The sequence below is a fragment of the Salvia splendens genome, chromosome 16 (genome assembly GCF_004379255.2).
Source record: "Salvia splendens isolate huo1 chromosome 16, SspV2, whole genome shotgun sequence".
Taxonomy (NCBI): domain Eukaryota; kingdom Viridiplantae; phylum Streptophyta; class Magnoliopsida; order Lamiales; family Lamiaceae; genus Salvia; species Salvia splendens.
In genome coordinates this window covers 18571657-18596858 of record NC_056047.1, presented here as the reverse complement: position 1 = coordinate 18596858, position 25202 = coordinate 18571657, and the positions used below count along the sequence as shown (strand labels likewise).

Here is a 25202-nt window from a genome sequence, read left to right as displayed (position 1 = left end):
TACGTGACGTTTTAATTCTAAACATAAGTTGATTAATGTGGCATTCCATATTCTCTGCAACTTACTTACAGACAAGCAGCGGCGGACATAGGTGGAGGAGGTGGGCCCTCTCAAACTTTTTTTTTTATAATAAATTTCTCCTATAAATTTTTTTACAAACTATCTTCTAAGTCATAATTTCCTAACATGACCTTTATGATAATTGGATAAAATGCAGATTGTAGATATTGTAACTCCAACCTAGATCTGGATTGTTAAAAAATATCAATAAATGATAAAATAACACTAATAAAAATTTTCAAAACAATTTTAATGTAATATTAATAGTATATTGTGTTAACTTTTTTTATTGCTATTATTTTATTTATCAATTAATATTTTCAAACTATTCAAATATAATTTATAATTTATACTATAATATTTAGACTTTGATTCATCATTGAATGAGAGTACAATGACCCACAATTTCGTTAACTAGAAGCTAAACTAAACATGCATCCGATTCTGACAAGTCTATCTTGATGATCTCTCTCTCAGACGAAGTAATCCGAAGAAAGTTCCAGACGTCACACCTGTCTAGTACAACTGACACGTGGAAGCCACATAGAGCATGCACGTGATCGCTTGCTAAACATATATAAAATCAGCTATTGTAAGGTTGGAGAAAGATAAGAGAAGCATGCTTAATGCATTGAAATTAGCGAGACCGCTTCAGCAAAAATCTCTCACCTCATTTCCTCTACAAAACTCCAATCACATAGCCCCGTCTTCTGCAATACGATTCGCGTCCTCCTTCAAAATGGATTCGCACAAACAAAAACAAAGGGAGCCTGACTCCAAGAAACAGACGGACTCTGAATCCAAAACAGTCTAACTTTATGCATAATCTCTTAATGAATTTGTTCTGTTGCTTATAAAAAACAAGTTGTTATGTTGTGTTTATTAACATGTTCTCTTGCTTGTAGTTGTATTTATACAAAATTAAGTTGATTGATAGAGCTAGTACTTTTTTTTATTATCGTTGGCAATTTAAACTAAAACTAGTACTTCCTCCTTATCGTCTTTGAGAAGTATGATCATTTAATTTGGTACGGTCTTTAATGCATAATTGGTAAAATAAGAAATGGATAGGTTAATAGGTTAGGAAGAAGTTCATACTCTTCAACTTCAAGGAGGACAAAGGAAGTATAATATAACTATTTGACAATCGGTGAAAGAAAGAGAAGAGAACTGAAATCACGTTTCGTGGGCCCCGCCTCGTGTTACTAGTTGATTTTAGAATGGAATCCATGAATTTGGAGTTTGGTTTATGGGTCATGAAGTGAGTTTGTTATGTGTTATGAGTAGTATAGGATTAAGTTAAAGCAAAGATGAAGATGAGATTGGTGAGTGGGGTTGATGTGTATGTATTTTGATGGTGATGAAGGGACTCGATGTCTTCTTATGGCGAAGGGTATGCGAGCCGGTCGGATGAAGAGGGGTTTGGCGGAATCTACGGTGAGAAGCAATACGTTTCTAAGGGCGGAGAGGAGAAGGCTGTCCAAGATGAGTTTGACCATAATCAAGGAAGCCATGTCAAGGAGGAGGAGAATGAGAAAGCTCGACACCAAACTAGCGTTGACTGAGTGCAACCGCTTTTATGTGCTTTTGTAGTTAGTGTAATGAAATTATGTAATGGAATATGAGTCCCTGATAAAGGATAGGATCCTTATCCAAGCCACGCAAGTTAGTTTTAAGATGATTATTAGTTTTAAGAAGATTGATTTTGTATTAAATGAAATTATGTAATGGAATATGAGTCCCTGATAAAGGATAGGATCCTTATCCAAGCCAGAGAAGATGGAGAAAATTGCAGTAAAATCATGCTCGGTCGATAATTGGTAATTTGTGAATTCGAAACGAAAAAAAGTAAAGACGATAAAAGGTAAAATAAATTATTTTATTGCATTTATTGCTTGATTGAGGAGAATAACAATAAATTATTTTATTGCATTTATTGCGTGATTGAGGAGAATAACAATAGCTCTATTTATAATATTAATATTAACTTAATGAGCAAGACAAGTAAGATATGCAATTAAATAATAATGCAAGATATAATAGAGATATAGAATAATGAGCGTATTAGTTCCACCTTGAGGAGATTGGGGGATGTATTTAATGTCTATTTTTGGTAAGATTTTAAATGGAAAATGATATAATGAGACAAATTTTGTGGGATGAAATCCATAATTGAAATTTAAAAAAATCGAATTCGAATTTGAAATTAAGCTTAAAATTGAGATTGGCAATGGGCATCCAATCCAATCCAATCCAAATTCAGTAGCAGAAAGGAAAAAATAGATTCAGCCAATATCATAGCAGAAGTTAAGCGAGGACAGTGGAATAAAATCAAATATTGCAGATCATAACAAAATCATGATGTAGTAAATCAAGTAAGCTTAAAGTAATGTCTCTCACCTTCAAGTTGACCTACCAGAGTGAATATGATCTCCATCGGTAATAACGACCAATTCTCCACCATCGGTTGACTCGACAGCGACAGAACAGAACAGCCAATGAGATCGCGTTCACGGTAAAATACACTATTTCGTTAAGTTGCAGGCGCTAAGAGCATTAGCAATGGGGCGCCCTATGGCACGCCACGTCAGCAGTTTTATCCTCCTACCTCCCCACCTGCAGTGGGGCGCCCTATGGCGGGCCCTAAGTTGCGCCCTATGACGCATCACATCATCATTTTATTATTTTGTTTAATTAATTTAACTGTTTTCAAATAATAAGTAACGGGTAAATAAAAAACGGTCTAAATAACAAACGGCGAAGTTTTAATAAAAAAAAGTTACATCATTGAACTAATAAAAAAAAAACTAAGTCAGACCAATTCCCAACTTCCGACGCAGCTCATCGAGTAACGCCCGGAGATATTCGGCTTCGTCGGGGTCGGTACACTTCTTGAGGGCCCTGTGCGTCTGCAGCATCGTCCTTGCCATCGACGTTGTTGCTAACGACTCAAACGCGGTGGCCGTCTGGGTCGGGAGCTCTACCGGGACCGGAACTTGGGTTGCAGCGGTCGACAATGAGGTCGCGGTCGCCTTCCCCTTGGCCTTCGCAGCCTTGACGCCGGAAGGACACCGGTGTGCCGGAACTCCCTTCATCCACGTACGTCCGGTTGAGGTCAACCGGGTGGTTGCCGCTGCCGCTGCCGCTGCTCGTGTAATCACCAGCTTCAGTGGTCTTCGTCCTCTTCGGCGCACCAGTGTGCAGAATTCCACCTTTGAACTTCTGCTTGTCCCTCAAGAGCGCCCAGATGGCCTCGTGCTTGAAGTCGCCGTACATCGACCGGTACGACAACAGCGCTTTAGCGCGCACGTCGCTCGCGCTCTCGCCGCTCCCCTATGACCGCGTGAACTTCTCGAACTCCGCCGCGTACAAGTTCACTTGCTTCTTGACTTGATCCCAGTGCTTGCGGAGTTGCTCACGCTTGCGCTTGTACGCGGTCGGCGGCTTCACCGAATTGTAGAGGTCCGCGATGCGTTCCCAGTACGCGATCTGTCGTTGGTTGTTCGCGAATATCGGATCTTCCGATATATCTACCCAACACCGGGCCAAGGTGAGAGTTTCGTCGTCGTTGTAGTTCGTACGGCCGGGGGCGCACTCATCGCAATCACCGGGAGGCGGCAACTTCTGCGCCCGCTGCCGGTTCCGCTTCTTTCTGGCTGGGGCGGAAGCGGTCGCGGCGGGGTCGGGATCGGCCGCTGCGGTTGGGCGGTGCGGAGACGGCTCCATGTCAGACAACCCATACGATTCCATACTGAAATCGGGATCGTAATGGGCGTTGGTGTCGAACGAACGATAATCGCCGGGTTCTGTACCCGGCCAATGCGCCCCTGCGCTAAACGTATGACTATTGGGGCTTGAATCCATTTCGTAGTAATTATGTAATTGTAAGTTTCGAAAATGAAATCGAGTGAAATGAAATGTTACAAATGAACGGTATTTATAAAAAAATGAAACCGCGTGCCATCGTCCGCGGTTGATCGTCCGCGACCTCCACAATGGGACAGACGATGGCGCGGACGATGGCCATCGTCCGGGACAGCCGCAATGGAGCGGACGATGGCCATCCCTCCGCGACCGAAGTATAGGGCGCGACTATCGGGCGTGCCACAATGGGTGCGGACGATGGATGGCACGGACGATGCGCGCCATCGGGCGTGCCATCGTCCACCCATTGCGGATGCCCTAATAACTCGACTTTTAATTATGAAGTGGTAAATTCATATCATTGTACAGACTTAAAAAGCCTTGCACATCCAATCCAATTCTTAGAACAACAACAATCAATAATGTTACTCCAAAATAAAATTCCCGATTAGCCATATGATCAGCTATAATTATATAATAATACATTTGGTTCAGCATGGCTCTGTATCCACCTCGGACTTGGAATGACCATTATTAGTCTTGTTGTCGTAGCCGTTGGTTCGATCCAACTCCCAATACTTGGCTGTTTTGACATCGTCTCCCGCCATCAATCTCGAAAACTCCTGGTGATCGTATTCCAGCGTTGCCTTCCCTCCAAACTCACTCGGCAGATTCTCGGTGTCGAAAAACGACTTCATCTTCTCCAAACTCTCCTTCTTGTTCGGGTACGCAAAATTTATCTTCTGAAATGTTTTCTCATCAACAAAGTATTTCACAACCTGCACAAACAAACCCCTCCACGTCAGCAATCTCCCTTCCCGGACCCCACCTAAATCGAAAAAATTGCTTGTATTTCGTACCTTCCAGAATGCCTCGAAGAATCTCGGAGGGTTGTAGAGGACGACAACGGCAAGCCTCTCAGGGTAGTGGTTCTGCAAAACGTAGATGATATCTCGCGATGTTTTGATGGAGATGTTGGTGTTTATTGTCCACCCGTTGAAGTCTATAAGCCACGACATTTGCTCTTGCCCCTCGGGCAGGTTCAAGATGGCGTTCTCCATTAGGTACACAAGGTGTCGGATGTTGCCCTCAGACGACGTTGTGTTCTGTATTAGAGAATGGATTCGTTGCATATGAGAGATTTCTTTCCATCAAAGGAACCTCCGGAAAAAACAAAGACTGACTGACCTGCTTCCCGGGCCTCATTATGAGGACGGTTCTCCCCTTCCGGTCATGGAAATTAGCTTTCGAGACCTTGCCTGTTTCACCTTCATGTGCTACCTCATGCTGTTACATAAACATGAAAACACATTGTCAATGAGGACATGGCTTTTCGAATAAAATAAAAACTTGGTAACAGAAAACTTCGATATACTGCTGAATAATACTAACCCAACGGATTTCTTCAGGTTTATATTCTGATCTCCACTTAAGAGTAGCTTCCAGCATCTTTTTGGCTTTGTCGAGATTCCAGTTCCGAGCTTCCAAATATCTTCTCAAGCATGCATCGGAGCAAAACTTTAAGCTGCGACCAGAAAGTGGACCAAGAGCATCCCTGAGCTGTTTAACCTGTCATTTCCTTACTTATAAGTAGTTTGAAATGAGCCGAAATAGAAAAGTGCAAGTAACATGAGACAAAGGGAGTCTCTGCTACTGAAAATTGGGATTTTGCTACTAAGAGTGCTTTATTTTTCATGATTGATATAATAGGTAACTGATTTATCCTTATCATTAGAATTTCCGATCCTACCCTTTCAATTTTCAATGTAATACGGATTACACAGAATTAGATCAAATGATTGAAATTATAAAGAATATTGGGATATCCTGAAATTTAAGTCCCTATAACAAAAAATGGTTTAACAAATGCTACTTTTATCTATCTAGCCTAATTCTCAAAAGTAGACTTCTATTTCCTTACTTCAATAGGAACTACGCACGATTAAACATATATTACTAGGACAAGAGGAATAATGAAATCATCTTGGATAGTTTGTTGCAAATTGTTACATGAAAATCATATCTCTTAAGTTACTTGACGGATTTGGAATCAAACAATGTGAAGAGAAATTTCACTTGATCAATGGAAAACTAAAATGTCAAATAAACGTTTCTCCACGTTATTCAAGTCTGTTTGTTACCTTTGCATCTCGTTCTGCTGTGTCAATCTCCTGTGATTTTCTCCTAAACATGTTAACTGCCAAATCAGATAGAAAAGTGAGAAAAACAGAGATGAAGAAGATACAGTATTACATAATACATTCAAATAGTATTAGATAAATATTTGTTTAAAACTGAATTTCAATATCTTCTTCTTTTTACCATCAAAATCAACGGCTCTTTCTTATTTATGGAGTAATTTATTTAAATTTTGATGAAATTTGTAGTTTTGATTACTCACTTATGAATATAATTAGAATACAATATATTTTTATACAATATGAAACAAATAAGAGATGAGTTCCTAAAAGTCAAACCATTCTCTTGCATCTAGCTAATGAGAATAAATTTTTAGAGAAGTGATAAGATACCTGCTTGATTGATTATTATTATTACTATGATCTTTCTAATTCTACATTAGATGTGAATTAAATAAATTTAACTTAAAAGTAAATATTACCCCACTAATTATACTTGATCTAAAGAAAGAAAGAAAATCTGAACACTTTCTAAGTTGATGAGTTAGCTCTTGAGGTTTTGGTTATGAGCATGCTTAATTAAAACAGAGAGGAATTTAGCAAATCAAATGAATGAAGTTTCCGTTAATTGCATCACATAACAATGTTTCAGATCAGGCAGAACAATTAATCATACAAAAAAACAAGGAATTCAACTAAAAAAAAAAAGAGGAAGAGAGGTATTACCTTGAAAAGGGCAAAGGCGATGTGCAAGAGCAGAGAGAGAGGGTGGGGGTCTGTATCTTTAATTTCTCAACCGAAAGCAGCGGCGGTGGCCGACTTCAATTACTTCTGACTAAGTAGAATTTATTGAGATTGAGATTGAGATTGAGATTGAGATTGAGATTGAGCAGTTTGTTGAGATCTCTCATAAATACAATTTCTCACGCGTCGTCAATTTCGCCTGCGTTGAGATTCGCATTCGGCCAACGCATTAACAAACTAGACTTTTTTATTTCTCCATATCTTCTGCTGTCTTCATTTTTTTATTCTCCCTTACCTTCCATTTCTTTATTCACACTAATTTAATACTCCCTAGGTCCAACAGACCATTTGGAGTTTGGACTAATCGTGAATTTTAATATGTAATTAGCTAAATTGAGTAATAATGAAGGGGAAAAAGTAGGTGAAATTGTATAGTGGAGGATGAAATTCATAAATACTAATAAAATACTAATTAGAGGAAAAAAAGTTATTATAAATAGATATGAACTATTTTTATGAGTTGAACAAAAATAAGAAATATAATAAGAAATATAGCTCATTTAATCGCTACATAATACTTATTATTTTTTTATTATTATTTTCAGAAGAGGAACGTGAGATGTGATTTCTAATTGGTAGTGATTAGTAGGTGAATTTTTTGGTGAATCAATAGCGACATATTTTATAAATAATAGGCTACTTACAAAATGTTGTAGTACTATTATAAATAAATAGATGTGGCAAATCTTTTACTATAAAGAACTCGGAAGAAAATTTGTGGAAAATAAATGGTGGACGGAGATAATATATTCATATGATAGTGGTATACAATAACTCCTTTGTAAACGTGTTGTTTGTGCTTGTATTAACCACTTTTAAAATTAAAAATATGATGATTCCATTGTTACGTTTCAAAGTATAAAAAATCAATTTCATACACTGTAGAGCTTAAATATTTTATTATGAGTCCAACTAATAGAAATATAGGAGTATTTTCTAACGAACTGTATATAGTTTTAAAAGGACTATTATATTGCTTATAGCATCATAATCCAAAATTATGATCAAATCTCCACCCTTAAATTTTAAAATGAGTGAATGAGATTAAATCTTACTAATCTCAATAAATAGTAGACAAAACATCAACGAAAGGGTAAGATCGTCATTCTGTTATCATATCATAATTTTCGTGTGTTATTTTTATATCAACATAGTGTATTACAAATATCAACACAATAACATGAGTATTTCAACACAAGTACACGAAAATATCAACACAGTTTTATTAAGATTTCACATGCATCATATTGAGATTTTATATACATTATATTGAGATTTTTTGATGTATTTGTTGATAAAAAATTTGCTTATCAACATATACGAAAACTGAAATAAAAATCATCAAATTTCATCATTCGAACGTCGTCGGAACATATGCAATTGATATCTCGTTAGAATCCTTATTAAATTACCTTTAATTTTATATATTTTTTGCGAAAATATAATTTAAATTGAGAGATACGTAAATTTAAAGTTTTAGGATAAGTTTAATAAGAGAGAATTGACATTAATACCCTTTAATTTTATTTAATAACTATTTGAATTTAAAATATAATCTACTTGATATAATTTCAACCTTAGTCTAATGATTAAAAATTAGTCTTAATTTTAGGTTACTAACTAGTTAGCAATTGATCACCTCTCAGCTTTAAAAATATCAAATATGTTTCCGCCATTGACAGTGGCGAAGCCACGTTGGGGACAGGGGCCCCTGGTCCCACCATCAATTTTCATATTAACTATTATAATATATGTAAACAAAAAACTTGCATGTGTATTCGGTAGTCCAGTTGGTTGGAGATATTGTCCGTTATCCAATGTGTGGACTTCGATTCTGATTGACAGCGTTTTTTTATGGTACTCATTTTTATTCTCTTCAACTCTTCTTTTCTTCTTTTATTATGTCTTTCTATTTATGCAACTTTGTCATTCTTCTTGCTATTTATTAAGCATAATGTGAATATTTTTATTTCTTTTTACTTTTTTTTAACATAATTTCTATTCACTTCGTAATTGCTTTCTTCCATCATTATACTTATAATAAAAAAAATTTATTATTGTACTCTAGTATTTGTTAGTATAATTTATATTTTCCTTGATTTTTTCTATGATGACATTTAAATATCATAAAAAATTCGTTTCCATCCATTATATAGTATTGAAAATATTAATTATTTCAAACTTCCGTTGTCACGAACATCGAAAAAATCTTATAAATATTAACGATAATTTGGGCCCCCATTTTAAAATTCCTGGCTTCGCCACTGACGATTGATATAGTCTAGCATTGCAAATTAAATTTATTAAATTAATTACAAATATGTTTACGCGATTGATATAGTCTAGTATTCAAATTTTACAATAGTTCGATAATTTATAGGTAGATTTTAAAAGTGTCATGCAAAACTAATAATTTGATGGAAGTTCATAATTTTTTAGGCAAATACCCTTCTATTAACACTAGTCCAAGCATAATTTGTCTTTGGAACAAGATCTACCTCAACTCAACTTATATACTCCATTCATGCACAAAAAATAGACAAATTTTACTATTTTTGGCCATCCATCAAAATTAAAATAATTCTAAAGATGGAAAGTTTTAAAGCAATGCTAACCATACACATCGTTCTAAATGTGTACCCCACAATCCACTAACACTATTTACACCACATTTTCCCTCTCTCTTTCTTACTTTGTCAATTATGCATTAAAACTCATGTCATTTATGACTTTGTCTATTTTTTATGGATGGAGAGAGTAGTATTTTTGTTCGATTTTGCTTATTGTTTTAGAAATGGTATTTGATTTAAGCTCTAAATCAAAGAAGTTTAATCTTAGAAATTATGAATGTGACTCTAGGTGTGAAATTATGTACTTCTATGCCATATCCTATATTGATTGAGCTATAGATTTAGGGCTCGTTTGATAAGTGAGGTGTGATATACCTAGGTTAGTTAGTGACCAAGATATAGAACCAAGTTAGGGAAAGATATGATTTTAATAACACATGTTTGATACCCTAGTTAATTTTTTTTCTAATAAACTCATTATGTTTTGATAAGGAAGTTATGAAATCAGAAATAAATATGCAATGACAAATTTGACCTAATTAAATTTATTTATTTCCTACATTGTCCTTTGCATTAACCTAATCAAATCTTCTAAATTCATGTATACTTTACGTAGAAAATAAAAGGATTTGGTTGTCTTTTTTCCCTCCTTATTTATCACGATTGAATTTGCCGCTCCAAACCTAAAACAAATTTGTTTATTAACAATGAATATATAACCACAATTCACTTGCAAATGATTTAAATACTCACATATACAAGGCATACCTTCAAAAAATTTACAAACAACAGAATAATATGTCAAACAAAACTCATATTCTACGCACCCAAAACATTCTCAAGATGGTTTGAAGCACCAAAATTGTCAACATATTCATGAGCCAGTAAAATTTTGAAAAGTTTTCTACTCTGAAAAATGTCAGCATATCCATGACTCCCAATAAAATTACCATGATAAACAAAATAAATACTAAATCATTAGGAAATAAATAAAGCTCTATTGTTGGCACAAAGAAGCAGACAATGAACAATTACACTGCATAAGAAATTAATGAAACCAATATATACAGATAGATATGCTTAACGAATTCTAAATCTCTAATTTGTGAAGTACCTGCCCAAATGTGTTAATCCTCAAACAAAAAACAGAAATTCTTGCTGAAAATTTATGAAACTATGGGATTTGAAAATTCATGAAACTACAGTATCTGAAACTTCAAGTCACGCTAGAAATATTTCTGAAACTATTGTGCTAATCCTCAAACCAATTAACACATGTCACGCTAGACAAATCTGACTATTAATAAACTCTCACTGGATGAAATATTTGAAGATGTATATTCTGTGATTTGCTTAAAGAGCGTTGGAAGAAAAGTATATCTTGATTGAAAGAGAGAACGAATTAAAAGAGCGTTGGAAGAAAAGAGTATGAAGGAGATAAAATTTGTATTCTGGATTCATGAATAGAGGCAGATTACTATCACGAATTTGGAGAGATACATATCGGCTGATTTTGGTGCTGAATCTGCCGGGCCGAGATGGGCTTTAGAGAAAAGCAATGGCTTGTAAGGTAGTGTAATTATGATACCAAACATCTAGAAATATATAGATACGTATCTATATCTAGGTATTACTAACTTATCAAACGGGCCCTTAGTGAATAAACAAGTAATATTAACGAAATTACAAACAATTTTGAGTTTAATCAACTACACGCACATTGATCTTTTTGAAAACTTATCAACCACTCCACAATGGACATCCCATAACTGAAAAGATAATTCAGGGATGAAATCCTAAGTACACGCATTTTGATTATGCCTATCAAAAGTAAAAGTAATATGAAAATTTTCTTCACGCCACGATATCCTTTTTTTAAGAGTAAAGGTCATAATTCAAAATGTAATAAAATGTCGGTGGAAGCAACACAAATATAACAAGGTTTAAATCAAAATGTCATATTGTAACCAAGTAAGATTGCACTAGTGGGGGCTATTTGAGAATGAGAACAAAATTAAGCACCAATGTTGAAGGCCTTGTTGAGGATGAGACCTTTATATTTTTTAATTGGAACCACTTCATTGAATCCTCCTTTGTGACCCTATGTTGGATACCAAACACGAGACTTGCATCTACGGCCTCGGCCAACCCTGCTGAAGTCCATACCATAAATACCAGTTGAAGGATCATACCTATTGAGATTGAATGATGCAAACACAATATTGATTGAAAGTAATTATTGATTAGCAATAGCAATTTCACAATCAGCATAATCACCAGCCACTGAGGTAATGCCACTGGCATGCTTAAGACCAAAATGAATATCACTATTAAATCTAATAATAGACTCATTCATGCAAACAAACTGCCACTTGTATATCAGATGTTCAATTTTCAACCTTTTTTCTCATTTGATTTTGTAATTTAGTTTTTCTGAAGTGAGGGACTGAATCATTCTCATTTCACTGAAATAATCAATTTTCCTCCAAATTTCAAACCACTCTACCAAGCAAAGCTCATAACTACAAAGCCATGCCATTTTTTCAGCATTGCACTTTCACCTAGGCAGCCACGTGTTGAGCCACATCGTGTGGTTCACTGAGGGTGTCCACAATAGTGAAACAGTCATGCCAGAGTCACAAAAAAAAACTTGTCCACCTAATCATCACAGTCATGCCTCAACCATATAAAAAACTTGTCGGCCTAGTCAACACAGCCACAAAAACTTGGCTAGCCACGCCACAACCACAAATGACATTATTTTATCGATTGTTGGTAAATTTTAATTGGACTAGAATAAAATTAATTTGACAAAAATAATTAGAAATAAAATACATAATATATTAAAAAAATAAAACTAAATCTTCGTTGTATTATAAATATTGGAAAGTTATACAACGAAAATTATACAACGAAAATTATCTAAAAACACTAAAAGAAAAAACCCGGCACCGCTCACTCGGTGGCATCCCCGGAATCCGCCGCTTTATCTCCATCCCCAGCAGCCTCCGCCTCATCATCGGACGTCAACCCCAGCTGACCTTTCAGCCTCTGCATGAGTTCCCTGAGCATCCCCTTGGCCACCGGGTCGGTCGAGCCCTTGTAATTTCCGACGACCTCGATCAGCAGCTTCTTCTTCTGAATCTCAAGGTTCTTTTCCAGCACCTCAATCGGGGCAAACATTCCCCGCGGGATCCAAACGTGGAAGCACCGGCGGCTCTAGCGTCCCGAAGAGTGGATTGCTGGCCGGGTGGACGTCGGCGGCGGGAAAGTGTGGCGGGGGCTCCTCTTCAACCCCTTCGTTGAAGTCGATAGATTGTGAGCCACTGTTGCTGCTGTAGTGCCCGAATACTCCGAGTCTCGTCCGCTTCGGCGCCGCCCCACCCTCTTCCTCACAGATGGCCCTAAATTTCATTGAATCCCTGAGAATGAGATATTCATCCCAGTAGGTGAATTTGGGATATTTCCCATTCTCTCTATGCATCTAGTACGAGAGGGCCTTGCTACGGCCACTTTCGGCTAGGCGAAGGTTGTTCTGGTGGATGCCCGAGAACCTGCTGACGGGTTTGAATCTGCTTAAATTTTTTGCAGATTTGGTCCTCATTCCGCTCCGCTGCGCCACGCGGCTTGAACTCATTGTAGGCAGTGACGATGCGGGCCCAGAAACCGCTTTCCGTCTGATTCGTTCCAACAGCTGGATCCTCCGTGATTGAGAACCACGCCTTCGCCACGGCAATGGACTCCTCCCCTGAGTAGTACGTCCCCCCCATCCGGCTCTGGCCGCCTCTCCCTCTGCCACCGTCGCGGCCACCGCGTCGCCCGCCTCTCCACCTCAGTGCCAGCGCCTCCACACGTCCATGTACCAGTGCCGATGACGGGGTGGTACAGGATTGTAATACCGCGCTGGACCGATACCCATCTGCTCGAATGTGAACGAATCAAAATCAACGAGGGGTTGGGTGGGTGGGGTAGAGGGAGTAGTGGTATCAATCGGCGGATTGTTAACCACGTCCATGTTGGGCCGGTAGTCCCCAAATGCCGATTGGGGTCGACCCAAAGTCCTCTGGTTGGAGGACTGACCCCACATCTGGGGTGGAGGGGTACCCTGATGGAACCGCGATGGGGTGGAGGCAGAACCCTACGTCTGGGAAGGAGGGGGGGCACCATAGACATTGTCCCCAAATGGCAATTGGGGGGTCATCGGTCTACCGGCACCAGCGTTGGCGCTGCCGAATCCACCGCCAAAGAAAGGGAACCAGCCTCCGCCTTGGAACGGAGAGTACGGCCACAAGACAGGAATGTAGCCGCCGGGGAATGAAGGAAACCCCCTAGGGAATTGGTTCCCACCGGGGAACCCGCTAAAATTGTTGTCGTCACCGCTGCCTCCCATGCCGAACCCGCCGCCACCCATGTCGTACCTGTCGCCTGCGTTTCTCCTTCCGAATCTGCCACTGGCGTTTTCCCCTCCGAATTCGCCGCCAAAGGAAGGGAACCCACCGCCTCTGCCTTGGAATGGAGAGTGCGGCCACGGGACCGGAATGTAGCCCCCGGGGAATGAAGGAAACCTCTCAGGGAATTGGTTCCCGCTGGGGAACCGCCGCTGCCTCCCATGTCGAACCCGCCACCAACATTTCCCCCTCTAAATCCACTGCTGACGTTTCCCCCTCCGCCGTTGGGGAACAGAGACCCGCCACCTCCGCCTCCTCCAAACTGGGACTGGAACCATCTGCTGGGGGACTGCGCCCTGCCGGTGGGATACCGTGATTCGCCGGTGGTCGGGGGATCACTTTAGTGATTCATTATATCTAGAGAAAAGGAGACACGAGAGATGTGAATAAAATGAAATCCAATGAATTCTATATATAGAGTTAAAATTAAATAAATCAAAATCAGCAGACGGCGCCCCTCGCCCCTGCCCTTCCCTGCAATAGGCGCCCCTATTGTGATTGCTCGCTCTTAGCCATAGTTGATAGTCGGCGAAATAAGTTTACAGTGAATATCACGCTTGTATAAAGAAACTCATAGCCTTTACAATTTCAGTTAATGATGTACAACAATTCAACAAGGCAATTCAATAACTCTTTTACAGCGTAAATTCTTTACAAAATAAGAGACAGAAAACTAAAGTAGAACAGGTATGAGAATATTACCCTTGGAGAAAACAGGGGTTTGGCCTCTAAGCTGTTCCAACACCTACAAAATATTAACAAAATAGGGGGAAAAAGAAAACTAGTTAGTGTTAAAGTAGTCAGAAGATGAACGAACGCAATCCTGCAGGTACACGATAATACGGTGGCGACGCTGTACCTTATCACCTCTGGTTAGACGATCTCCGCTCTCGCCGACTGAGATGTTGAGGACGAGTTTCTAAACTTTGATTTCCCGGTTTGAGAGTTTCTTCTCCGATGCCTGTTATCACGCATTTTTACAAGCGAGTAGCAGCCAATTAGACTATCTTCACTGCAAATATAGACATTTGCACAAGCATTACAGATGCCAAAATTTAACGGCGGGAGACGGAGCGCTTACCATGGCGGTGGTGTGAGGTGGTGCCGCCGCTGAAGGTGTTGAGAGGGAAATGAAATTGGGGAAGAATGAAACCCTAGCTAATGTGAATGATGTGGAGAGGTGATTGGAATGTTTTATAATAAGTGTCCACAGTGGTGAGCCGCGGCGGTCTATTGCTGCCCATAAGGGCGCCGCGGTGGCCTATTGCACACTGCCAACCGCCGCGGCGGCCATATTTCCGATTTGATTCCAATGCCTTCTTCCCCAGCTGTGATTCAATGTATTCTTCCCCAACTCGGCTTTTCCATTTTCTCATTTATGTTGCAATGTGTGTGAATATACCAACATAATTAAAAAAACATTCATAAAATATGGATTATTTTAATTATTTTTTAATAAAAAAACGCATTCACACGCATTGATATCTAATGAATTAGATATCATTAGAATTACGCAAAGTCAATAAGTTCATATCTAATGAATTCTGATTTTTTATTATTTTTTTCCAATTAATATTATTCTAATATACCAATAATTGATAAATAATGTAATTTGTGGCGGTGACGTGGCTGTTATTAGATTGGACAAGTTTTTGGAGCTGTGCTGACTGGGCGGAAGTGTTTTTGTGGTTGTGGCGTAGTTGTTCAGCCTTATTGTGAACACTCTTAGAGTGTCCACAGTGGTGCACAACAGCCCTGGAACAGCCAGCCATAGCCACAAAAACTTGTTCAGCTCAATTGACAGCCACAAATCACATTATTTTATCAATCGTTGGTATATTTTAATTTGATTAGAATAAAATTAATCGGACAAAAATAAATAGAATGGAATGGAGTGAAAAAATAATGAATTGGGAATAGATATTTTATAGAAATAAATACAGAAGAAAAAAAATTATACCGCCGGGTCCGCCGCCACCCCATCCCCCCCGCCCCTTCCCGCCGCGGCACAACGTCTCCAACAGTGGTCTGCTGCCGCGGCACTCTATGGACACTCTAAGAGCATATCCAAGGGGAAAAGGTATATTGAGAAAGAATATTTCTCATTTACCTTCTCCAAAAGGTTATTATACCTTCTTAAAAAGTAATGAACTGCAAGGAAAGAAGGTAAATTAAAAAGCCAAACAAAAATAACTAACTTTTTACCTTTTCTATCAAGAAGAGGCAAAGATACTTTCTCAAAACGAAAGAATGTATAATACCTCCTCAAATACTCTTTCTATTGGAGCATGAAATTTTATGAAGAAGAGGTAAATATGGTAGTTATTTCTCTTTACCTCTCCATTGAGAAGGTATATATCTCATTTACATTCTCAAAAAGTAATGAACTCCAAGAGAAGAAGGTAAATGAAGAAGGCATATATTTATTCCAAGAAAAGGTAAAGATACATTCTTAAACTGAAAGAAGGAATAATACATTCTCAAATATCATTTCCCTTGGAGAATGAAATTTGATTTAGAAGAATTAAATATTGTAGTTACTTCTCTTTACCTCTTCCTTTACCTCTTCCCCTGGAGATGCTCTAAGAGTGACCACAGTAGCACCGCCGCGTCGGTAGCCGTGTCGCGCTGCTGCGCCACGGCGGTCTATTGCAAGCCGTGTAGGCGCCGCGGCGGTGGGAAGACAGCCGAGGACCCGGCTGCGCCGGGTAGGAGGGCGACGGTCGCCTATTGCGCGCCATCCGACCACCAAGCAATTTTTTTTGTGTCTGTGATCTGCGTTTTTTTTAATTAAGTGTTCTGCGCTTTTTTATATTAAAGGATTTTAGAAGAAGTGTGCTCTGCGTTTTTTCAGCTAGGAAGAAGACGAATTTTTTAGAAGAAGGGATCACCTAAAACAAAGTGCTTAAGTGTCCACAATAGGCCGAAAAACCATGCCACGGCCACAAAAAAACTTGTCTGTCTAGTCATCATAGCTACAAAAAACTTGTCCGCCACATCATAAGCTACAAAATAAAATTACATTATTTATCAAATTATTAATTAATAAAATAAAAAATAAAAAATTGGAATGGCGGCCGCTGCGGCATCACGCCGTCAACTGCCGCCTCCGCCACCACACCACCGCCTCAGGGCTTCATGCCAATGAATCATTATAGGCTTTCTCTTGAAATTAATAATATAAATTAATGCGAGAAACAGTTAACATCCCGCTAAAAGAGTTGATGATATGATGCTGAAAATGAGGGAAATGAAAATATGGCTGGAAGACGTGGACTGTAAATGATCTAATCATCTAGGGAGGTTAGTGTAGCCCGCAACCTAAGGGCTGGCGCGAATAGCCCGCCAAATTTATAGGGTTAGGGTTGGAAATTTTCAGTCCAATAAAATCAAAACTCTATTAGCCCGCACCCGACTAATCCACAACCCGTTGAGGCCAGACCCGAAAACCCGATGGGTTGGCTAAAAACCCGATAAAATTTCTATTATTCTATTTTTTACTCTTAATTCAAAACTTCATTGATTAATTTTATAATATAGATAACTAAAAAATAATTTTTAATTTATATTAAATATATTAATTTTTTACTCTTAATTCGAAACTTCATTTATTAATTTTATTATATTATATTTTTATTGATATAATAATTGATAAATAAATTAAAAACTTCAATTTCACTAAAAATATATTTAAATATCTAAAACATGCGTTAAAATTTCACAAAATATCTCAAATATTAGTATTTGATCATGTTTATGATTGAGTTTAAGCATATATCTCAAATTTATCATAATTAATATTTTACATTTTATGAATATAACTAATTTTCATCATTATTTATTGGATTGATCGCATATTAATCTTATCGGTTGCAACCCGCTGGGTGGAGTTAGGGTCAAACTTTTATAACCCGAAAGAAATCACGACCCGGTTAGCCCACATCGATTGGCCTGCAACCCGAGTAGGGCCGGCCCGATTGACATTCCTATCTAGATCTAACACCTACACGGGGTTTACGAATGCAGGTGGACAGAGCATGCAAAACATTCTCTTCATTCTTCCAACCAACATCCTTAATTGCATCATCTTTTTTTGCTCCATCGGTTCCATTCAATATGTCCACATTTTTAAGTGGTATACTCCCCCGTCTACAAAAAAATAGAGCACATTTAAAAAAAGAAAGTTTTCAACAACTTCTCTCTTAACTTTTTCCCTTCCCTCTTACTAATAATATGAACCTCACATTCCACTAACTCTTTCTAACTTTTTCCCTTCTCTTTTATTTTACTAATTCCACATTAAAATCCGTGTCATTTATAATGTGTCCTATTTTTCGTGGACGGAGAGAGTATAGAAAGAAAAAAATAGTTAAAAAATAATATAACGAGGATAGAAATTTATTTCTAAATATAAAAATTTAACATCTTAAATTAGATAAACTAAAAAGGAAATGAAATCTTGAATTAGATAAACTTAAAAAAAGGTGAAAATTTGGGAAAGGAGTACTTAATTAAAAGTATACCACAACTATTATTATCATCGTCACAATTTTTTGGGCATTTACTTAGAAGAGAAGGTTAACTGAATAAATTGGTGGACCATCGCACAATTTTATCCTAAGGGCATCCGCAGTGGTGCGGATGTCCCGGCGGAATTTCCAAAAACACCTCCTGCCACGTCATAAGGACTTTCCACTGCACTGCCACGTCATACGGACTTCCCACTGCACAGTGGCGAAATTCCCCCGCGGAATTCCCGACGGAATTCCCACATTTAAAAAAAATCACAAATTCACAAATTAAACAATTTCCGAAAGTAAACAATTTACGTAATTAAAATTTCGACGAAAATAAGGAAAAAATTCCATTTAAATAAGAAAAGTACATTTCACCAAATAAAAAAAGTACATTTCAATAATTAAAAACTACATCAACGACGACTCATACGCTGCCACACTTCTTCAATAATATCGTTCTGGAGTCGAACGTGGGCTTATTTTTGGCGCATGTCGGCAAATGCACGGACTCGATCGACGTCGTCATGGGGAATCCCCATGCGTACATTGCTAGTGGCCACGCCGTGGCTTGGACCCGCAGCATCAGCATCATCATCATCATTGGCCCAATCAGTCAGTGCTGGACCTTCATCTTCGACAATCATGTTGTGCATGATAATACATGCGTACATGATGTCGGCGACGCTGTCAACGTACCACAGCCGTGATGGACCCTTTACTGCCGCCCATCGAGCCTGGAGCACACCAAATGCCCGCTCCACATCCTTGCGCGCTGCCTCCTGACGTTGCGCAAAGTATACCTTCTTCGCATCCGTTGGGCTTCTGATCGTCTTCACAAAGATGGGCCACATCGGGTATATCTTATCCGCCAAATAATAGCCCATATTGTGTTGGTTGTCGTTGGCGACGAAGTTGACGGCCGGACCAACGCCCATGCACTGGTCGTTGAAAAGGGGCGACGACTGAAGGACGTTGATATCGTTGTTCGACCCGGCTACTCCAAAATAGGCATGCCATATCCACAACCGGTAGTCAGCTACCGCTTCAAGGATCATCGTGGGATTCTTGGCCTTGAAACCGGTAGTGTACATCCCTTTCCATGCAGCGAGGCAGTTCTTCCATTCCCAGTGCATACAATCTATGCTGCCCAGCATCCCCGGGAAGCCGTGCTGAGCCCCGTGCATATCCAGGAGAGCCTGACAATCTTCGGGGGTAGGCTTCCGAAGATACCTATCCCCGAATATCTCCCTAACGCCCTGAAAAAATACTTCAGGCAGTCGCGGGCTGTCGACTCGCCGATGTGGAGGTACTCGTCGAACATGTCCGTCGCACCTTCGCACGCCAACTGCCTGAGTGCGGCAGTGCACTTCTGAATCGGTGTGTGGCCGGGTTTACCCGCTGCATCCTCCCGCACCCTGAAATACCGGTATTGATGCTCCAACGCGCCAACGATACGCATAAACAGCGGCCGCTGCATCCTAAACCGTCGCCGGAATAGGGTCTCCCCAAACCGTGGCTCCGGCGCAAAGTAGTCGTCGTACAACCGACGGTGGGTAGCGAGGTGGTCGCGGGGTACTATAGTGCGACGGTGGATTGGTCGAGGCACCGCCGGCGCCGAGGCCTCTTGTTCCTCCCTCGCCGCGGCCTCCCACACACGTGCCCAAATCGGAGCCATTACGTCTTTATGATGGCCACTACCACTACCACTACCAGCCATTACTATTATATAAAAGAAATTTAGAGAGAGAGCAACTTGTTAAAACAAGTGGTGCGAAATGAAACGAAGTTCAACGAGCGGTATATATAGACATTACAAAAAAAATGAAATAAAGCAGAATTCCGCGGGAGTCGACGCAATGGCGGACGTCCGCGAGGAATTCCGCGGGAGTCGACGCAATGACGGACGTCCCTGTGGAATTCCGCTTAACGCCGCGGACCTGCGACGTCCTCAGCCCAATTCCGTATCCGTGGCGGGCACGCCTAATGGCGGACGTCTGCGACGGAATTCCGGGACGTCCGTGGGAATTCCCCGCGGAAGTCCGCCATTGCGGATGCTGTAAAGTAAAAACAGATTCGTCAACTATTGCTTGTAACCTCTAATTTTAGTTTCAAAATTTTCATTAAATTGAATTAAACATAAGAATTCTAATTTTCATTTTTTTTGTTTCTATTTTTAAAATTGAAATTAGGTAACGACTGTGGTGGCCAAACTAGTGATCAACTTTGCAGTAAAACATAAGAATCTGTGTGTGTTTTTCACCAACAAATTGCGCGGGTATTCTCTCTCTATCACCGCAAATGGAGGTAAATTCAGTGCAGGACATTTTGAATTTGGTAAGTGCAAATTCTCTGTTACATTTTGTTTTGCTTTCTCTGAATCTCAGATCTAATCAATCTTCAACTTGATTTTGCAGCTTATTTCTTCTGCTTTCCGTAGATGCCGCATGTTAGACGATCAATGCAGATTATCCGTATCTATTAAACACACGCGCTCTTCAGTTCTAATCTCAGGCACATATTCATCTCTTCATATTTTGGTTTCTCATTCTGGAAAACATAGTTTCTCACACCTATGCTAAGAGAAGAATTAGTCAGTACTTGATTGTGTTTTAGGAGTAGCATTTTTAAATTTGTTAAAGGAATGTTTAAAGTGGAACCGTGAGTGATTAAAATGTTTATGAGCAGAGCGTCGATTTCTAGAATGTTTCATTCAACATTCTGATTTCTGCTTCAACAGTTTCTGATACAGGTACTGGAAACAATTTGGAGGAATTTACTGAAATGAAATGCAAAAACGACACTGTTTTGTCTGGTAAATGGGGTAAGTGAAGCACTTTTGATTCACATGTTCCTCATGCTTCATACCCAGTAGATTAATATGGTTTAAACTTGTTAATACCAATCCATTTGATTAGTGTAGATCTCAGTATATCTGTCTAATTATATCCCTTGTCATTCTCCTCTGGAATTGGTCTTACTGAGAAATTAAAGGGGAGAGGGCAGCTTCTGATTGTTTTGGTCAGTACTGATATCTGCATGTTAAAACTTAAAAGTGTTACTGATGTAGAACTATTGGCTACTTACTTCTAAGCTAAACATTTTCCATCATTTTGGCACTATATTAGGATAATGGTCTCATAACTGATAATTGATGTCATATTTTGCAGACGGGCTTCTTTCTGTAATGACCACAAGTAAGTTTCGCTTAGCATTTGTGTCTACGACTTAGTATTAGACGAATCATTGCTTTCATGGACACTGACAGTCAGCCTAGTAGAAAATTGTAGATTGCGAAAGGCGTTAGTGAATTAGGTGGTCCACATTTCACTTATATTTTCAATGTCAAGAATATCAAAGGAAACTGCAAGGATGCAGTAAATCTTTAAATTAAAAATTTGAACAGAAACTAGATGGATCCCTAACGGTTCTCCATTAATCCAACCTTAATCGATTTTTCTCACTGAAGGCAGCTCTGACAAAGAAATACATCGCTTAAAATTTGACTTAAAAGAAGTTGTTGCCTCAAGAAGACTGGTGAGACTACCATCAGTAACAAAGAGTGGTGCAAAATTCAGGCAATCTGTTTTTACCTCTTTCACGTGTCTAATGTATTGTCTACCATGTAAACGTATTTACTTTTGGTTTAATTTTCAGTGGAACTGAAGTATCATTGTCCCTTTATGAAGAATTTGATTTTCTTGTAACAATGTTACACCTCTATCTTCAAAAGGTACATACCTCATATATGCTGTTCAAGTGGAGTCTTACTGAATTACTTATTGCTCATAGTCAGCTCACTTCGTTATGTTTGTATGCAGATTCTTCTTCTAAAAGCATTTGTAAGTTCGGATAACCTTTTTACCTTCTCCGTGTTTCATGTAGTGTTCTACTCATATATACTTTTCGTCCATTATTTCTATAAATGGTGTGTAATATTGCACTAGAAGCAGTGGCTGTGAAATTAGGAATCGGACATTTAGCCAAAATACTACATTCACACTGATCATTAGGTATATACGTGAAATATCCATATCCATTGAACCTTTCCAAATCATTGCTTTTACCCTCGTTCACATTTAGTACGTGTAAGCATTATTGTCCCTGATGATCTTAGAATGATAATTGAGTATGAAGCTATTCGATAAAAACATTATAGAAGCATAAAATTAAAGTCATCTCTTAAAGAATGTTAATCCAAACACTAAATGGTAGAGTGGCATTGAAGTTTAATTTCTGCAATCTATTTTATGGTAGTTCATATGCTAACTTGCTTCTCATTTGTAATTTTATACAGAAGATTGCAATTGAACTGATAGTAGAATCTGGTGGTGGTACAAAATCATATTTTCTGCAAAATGCATGCAGCACCCCAGCTACGAATGATGTAAATAGTTACAACCTGACGTTGGGACTTGAAGAATATGTTTCCAAGCATGGGAACAAACTTACCGAAGCTTGTCACTCTTGCTTCTCAACTGGGTCTGTTCTAATGATTAAAGTTCAATATCATCCTACAACTGGACTTGAGATGTTTCTGCATTTAAGGGAGAAACTGATTGAGATATTTGAAAGTGTGGAAACTTTTTAATTAGATAGTCTGAAACAATCCACCCTTATGAAAAGTATATCCTCCAGAACTTAAGGTTTATACTTAAGAATACACATGCCATCTCTAATTCAACAGTAACTTTTTGATATGGTTTTATGTAAAATTCAGTGCCCATGATCATTCTTCTTTGCTGCTTGGTGACTTTTGTTCTGATTATCTATCTGTGATGTTAAAAGCAATACATAAGATTTTTTATTTACTGCCTGACTCGGGAAAATTTGCTTTAAACCTTCTTCCCCTTGTGCACAAATAATTTACATCTCCTCAGGCTACTTATGTTTCGGGTTGTTTACTTTCCATGATTAGTAAGCTAGATGTTTGTGTACTTTTATCCTCATTACTAGGATTTTTCCAATCCCACCTTTCAATGGGATATTAGTTAGTCAAACTAGAAGTTATCAATGGTCTTAGGATATCCCAGAACTCCAGTCCTTCAAAGTTAACAAAGGATTAGCCTATACTATTATTTTTATTTTAAATTTTTACTTATCTAGGAAATCCTCAAAAGTAAACATTCTTAATATACTCTCTCTTGTTTGAGCTTTTTTATTTTCACTTCAGCAATAGATCTAACCATTCATTTCAGCAAGAGAATTAGTTTTTAGGTTTCAAACACCCTTTGATCTCATGTTCCCACTCATAAGCCCAAAAGAGTTGTAAAATGCCATGATGTCTTGTTCAAATCATTTGTCAACCTTAGCATATGCATTCCAGTTCCATGCAATTACCACCTCATTGGAACTGATCCCTAAGTCAAATTGGTCCTTGCAAAATTTTCAGAAAGAACCTCAAAGTTGGTTCTGGGGTAGCTTGTAGCAGAGAAAACCACCAAAACTCAGGCCAGGTGATGGAAGCTGTAATCATCATCAGCAATGTATCAATGTTGGACCAATCTTCCTGCTCCAGGTTATATGGCCGCAGAACAGAGGTCATTCTCCCCTTACAAGGGCTGTTTTCTCTTGGCAAAGATGAGAAATAAACTTCTGAATATATATAGTTCTTTGGTTTTATGTTTAACAGTTTTCTTTCTTGTCCCTAGGTCTTGTACTTCAAAGATTTCTCTCCCTGCTCAATGCCACAATCATCTCTAGAAGCATTGAACAGCATTGACTGGAAAAATTATGGATTAGTTCTAAAAAGTGTTGGAGAACAAGATGGCATCACAATATTAGAGTGGGAAAACTTATCCCCGTCTTCTCACATTGATATTGCACTCCACATATATGATAAACAATATCCTCAGGAGAACTATATGCAACTTATTCTTACTTCATAAATATTGCAAGAAACTACAAAGATTTTGGTGTATTGCTATCACTCTCAATGCATATGTATAGTCCTCGTTTTTCCTCAACATGATGCCACGACATTGCCTTGCTCGCACAGTAGCAGAACTGATAGGTACCTCACCAGGAAAGCTCTCAAGCAGGCATTGTCTGACCTGAAGAAGAGGAATGCAGGAACATTACTCAGTGAGCGTGCTGTCAAGGTACGATAAAGATCGTATGTTTACTTGCATTCTAGGTCAAAGAGTCGATAGATAAACTCGAATTATTTAAGGTTAATTTTTCTGTTTTTCTAGCATCAGTTACATACTTACAGTTACTCAAATTTTTAGGTGCAAAGCATGTAACATCCATTCTTCAAAGTTCATGAAGGGCAAAAAAGTTTCATATGATTTTGGTAGAACTAGCAAATTGATTGAGAGGAGAGTGATTTTAAAAGCAATTTCATTAATAACTACAACTCAGCATAATAATGCTTCAGTTTTACATGAATTCTCATCCCTTATGATGGTTGTTGAACTGTTGAAGTCTCATTTGAAATTTTCATACAGATATGCAATTATGCACCCGATCTTGCCAAAACAATTTCAGGCTTGATCATGTCTTCGCTAGACTTGAACTTCAAAAGAGAATGTTTTTCTTTACTTGGGCTGCCATCTCCGGAACATGAAAAGGATATTGTTGAGAACTGCATCAAAGATAAGATAATTTCTGTCATAGCAACAAATGACTGTGGTAGGCGGGGAACCAAGGAAGCTCCGGCACTTTTCGAGCAGGAACCCGAGAAGGCATACAAAGGTGTAGGCGAGTATTTTGATACGTAGTAGCCTCAAACTTATGCAACCCCATTTATAGAATTTATTGTTTTGTGTTCAAAAGAGCAGCCTATGTTGTTGAGATAATTAG

General features: G+C 38.7%; 2 protein-coding genes and 1 long non-coding RNA gene across 3 annotated transcripts; 1 reads left to right on the top strand and 2 right to left on the bottom strand.

The window, feature by feature from the left end:
• Nucleotides 1-4255: 4255 nt before the first annotated feature.
• LOC121771716 (phosphatidylinositol transfer protein 3-like) lies at nt 4256-7098 on the bottom strand. The gene is made up of 6 exons (XM_042168569.1): nt 6789-7098; nt 6066-6121; nt 5317-5493; nt 5113-5211; nt 4785-5030; nt 4256-4703 (listed from the first exon to the last, which is right to left on the bottom strand). Exons 2-6 carry the CDS (start codon nt 6114-6116, stop codon nt 4416-4418), a joined length of 861 nt encoding a protein of 286 aa, XP_042024503.1. The 5' UTR covers nt 6117-6121; nt 6789-7098; the 3' UTR covers nt 4256-4415.
• A 5181-nt stretch (nt 7099-12279) lies between these two features.
• On the bottom strand, nt 12280-15252 carry LOC121771717. Its single transcript, XR_006044202.1, has 4 exons — nt 14966-15252; nt 14744-14845; nt 14587-14629; nt 12280-14241 (listed from the first exon to the last, which is right to left on the bottom strand). It is a non-coding gene; the product is annotated as an uncharacterized LOC121771717 (long non-coding RNA).
• A 5424-nt stretch (nt 15253-20676) lies between these two features.
• On the top strand, nt 20677-25169 carry LOC121770301 (type 2 DNA topoisomerase 6 subunit B-like). The gene is made up of 12 exons (XM_042167054.1): nt 20677-20735; nt 20816-20912; nt 21139-21222; nt 21569-21595; nt 21868-22023; nt 22067-22131; nt 22220-22240; nt 22696-22880; nt 23791-23938; nt 24050-24243; nt 24376-24499; nt 24848-25169. Exons 1-12 carry the CDS (start codon nt 20700-20702, stop codon nt 25118-25120), a joined length of 1410 nt encoding a protein of 469 aa, XP_042022988.1. The 5' UTR covers nt 20677-20699; the 3' UTR covers nt 25121-25169.
• The last annotated feature ends 33 nt before the right edge of the window (nt 25170-25202 follow it).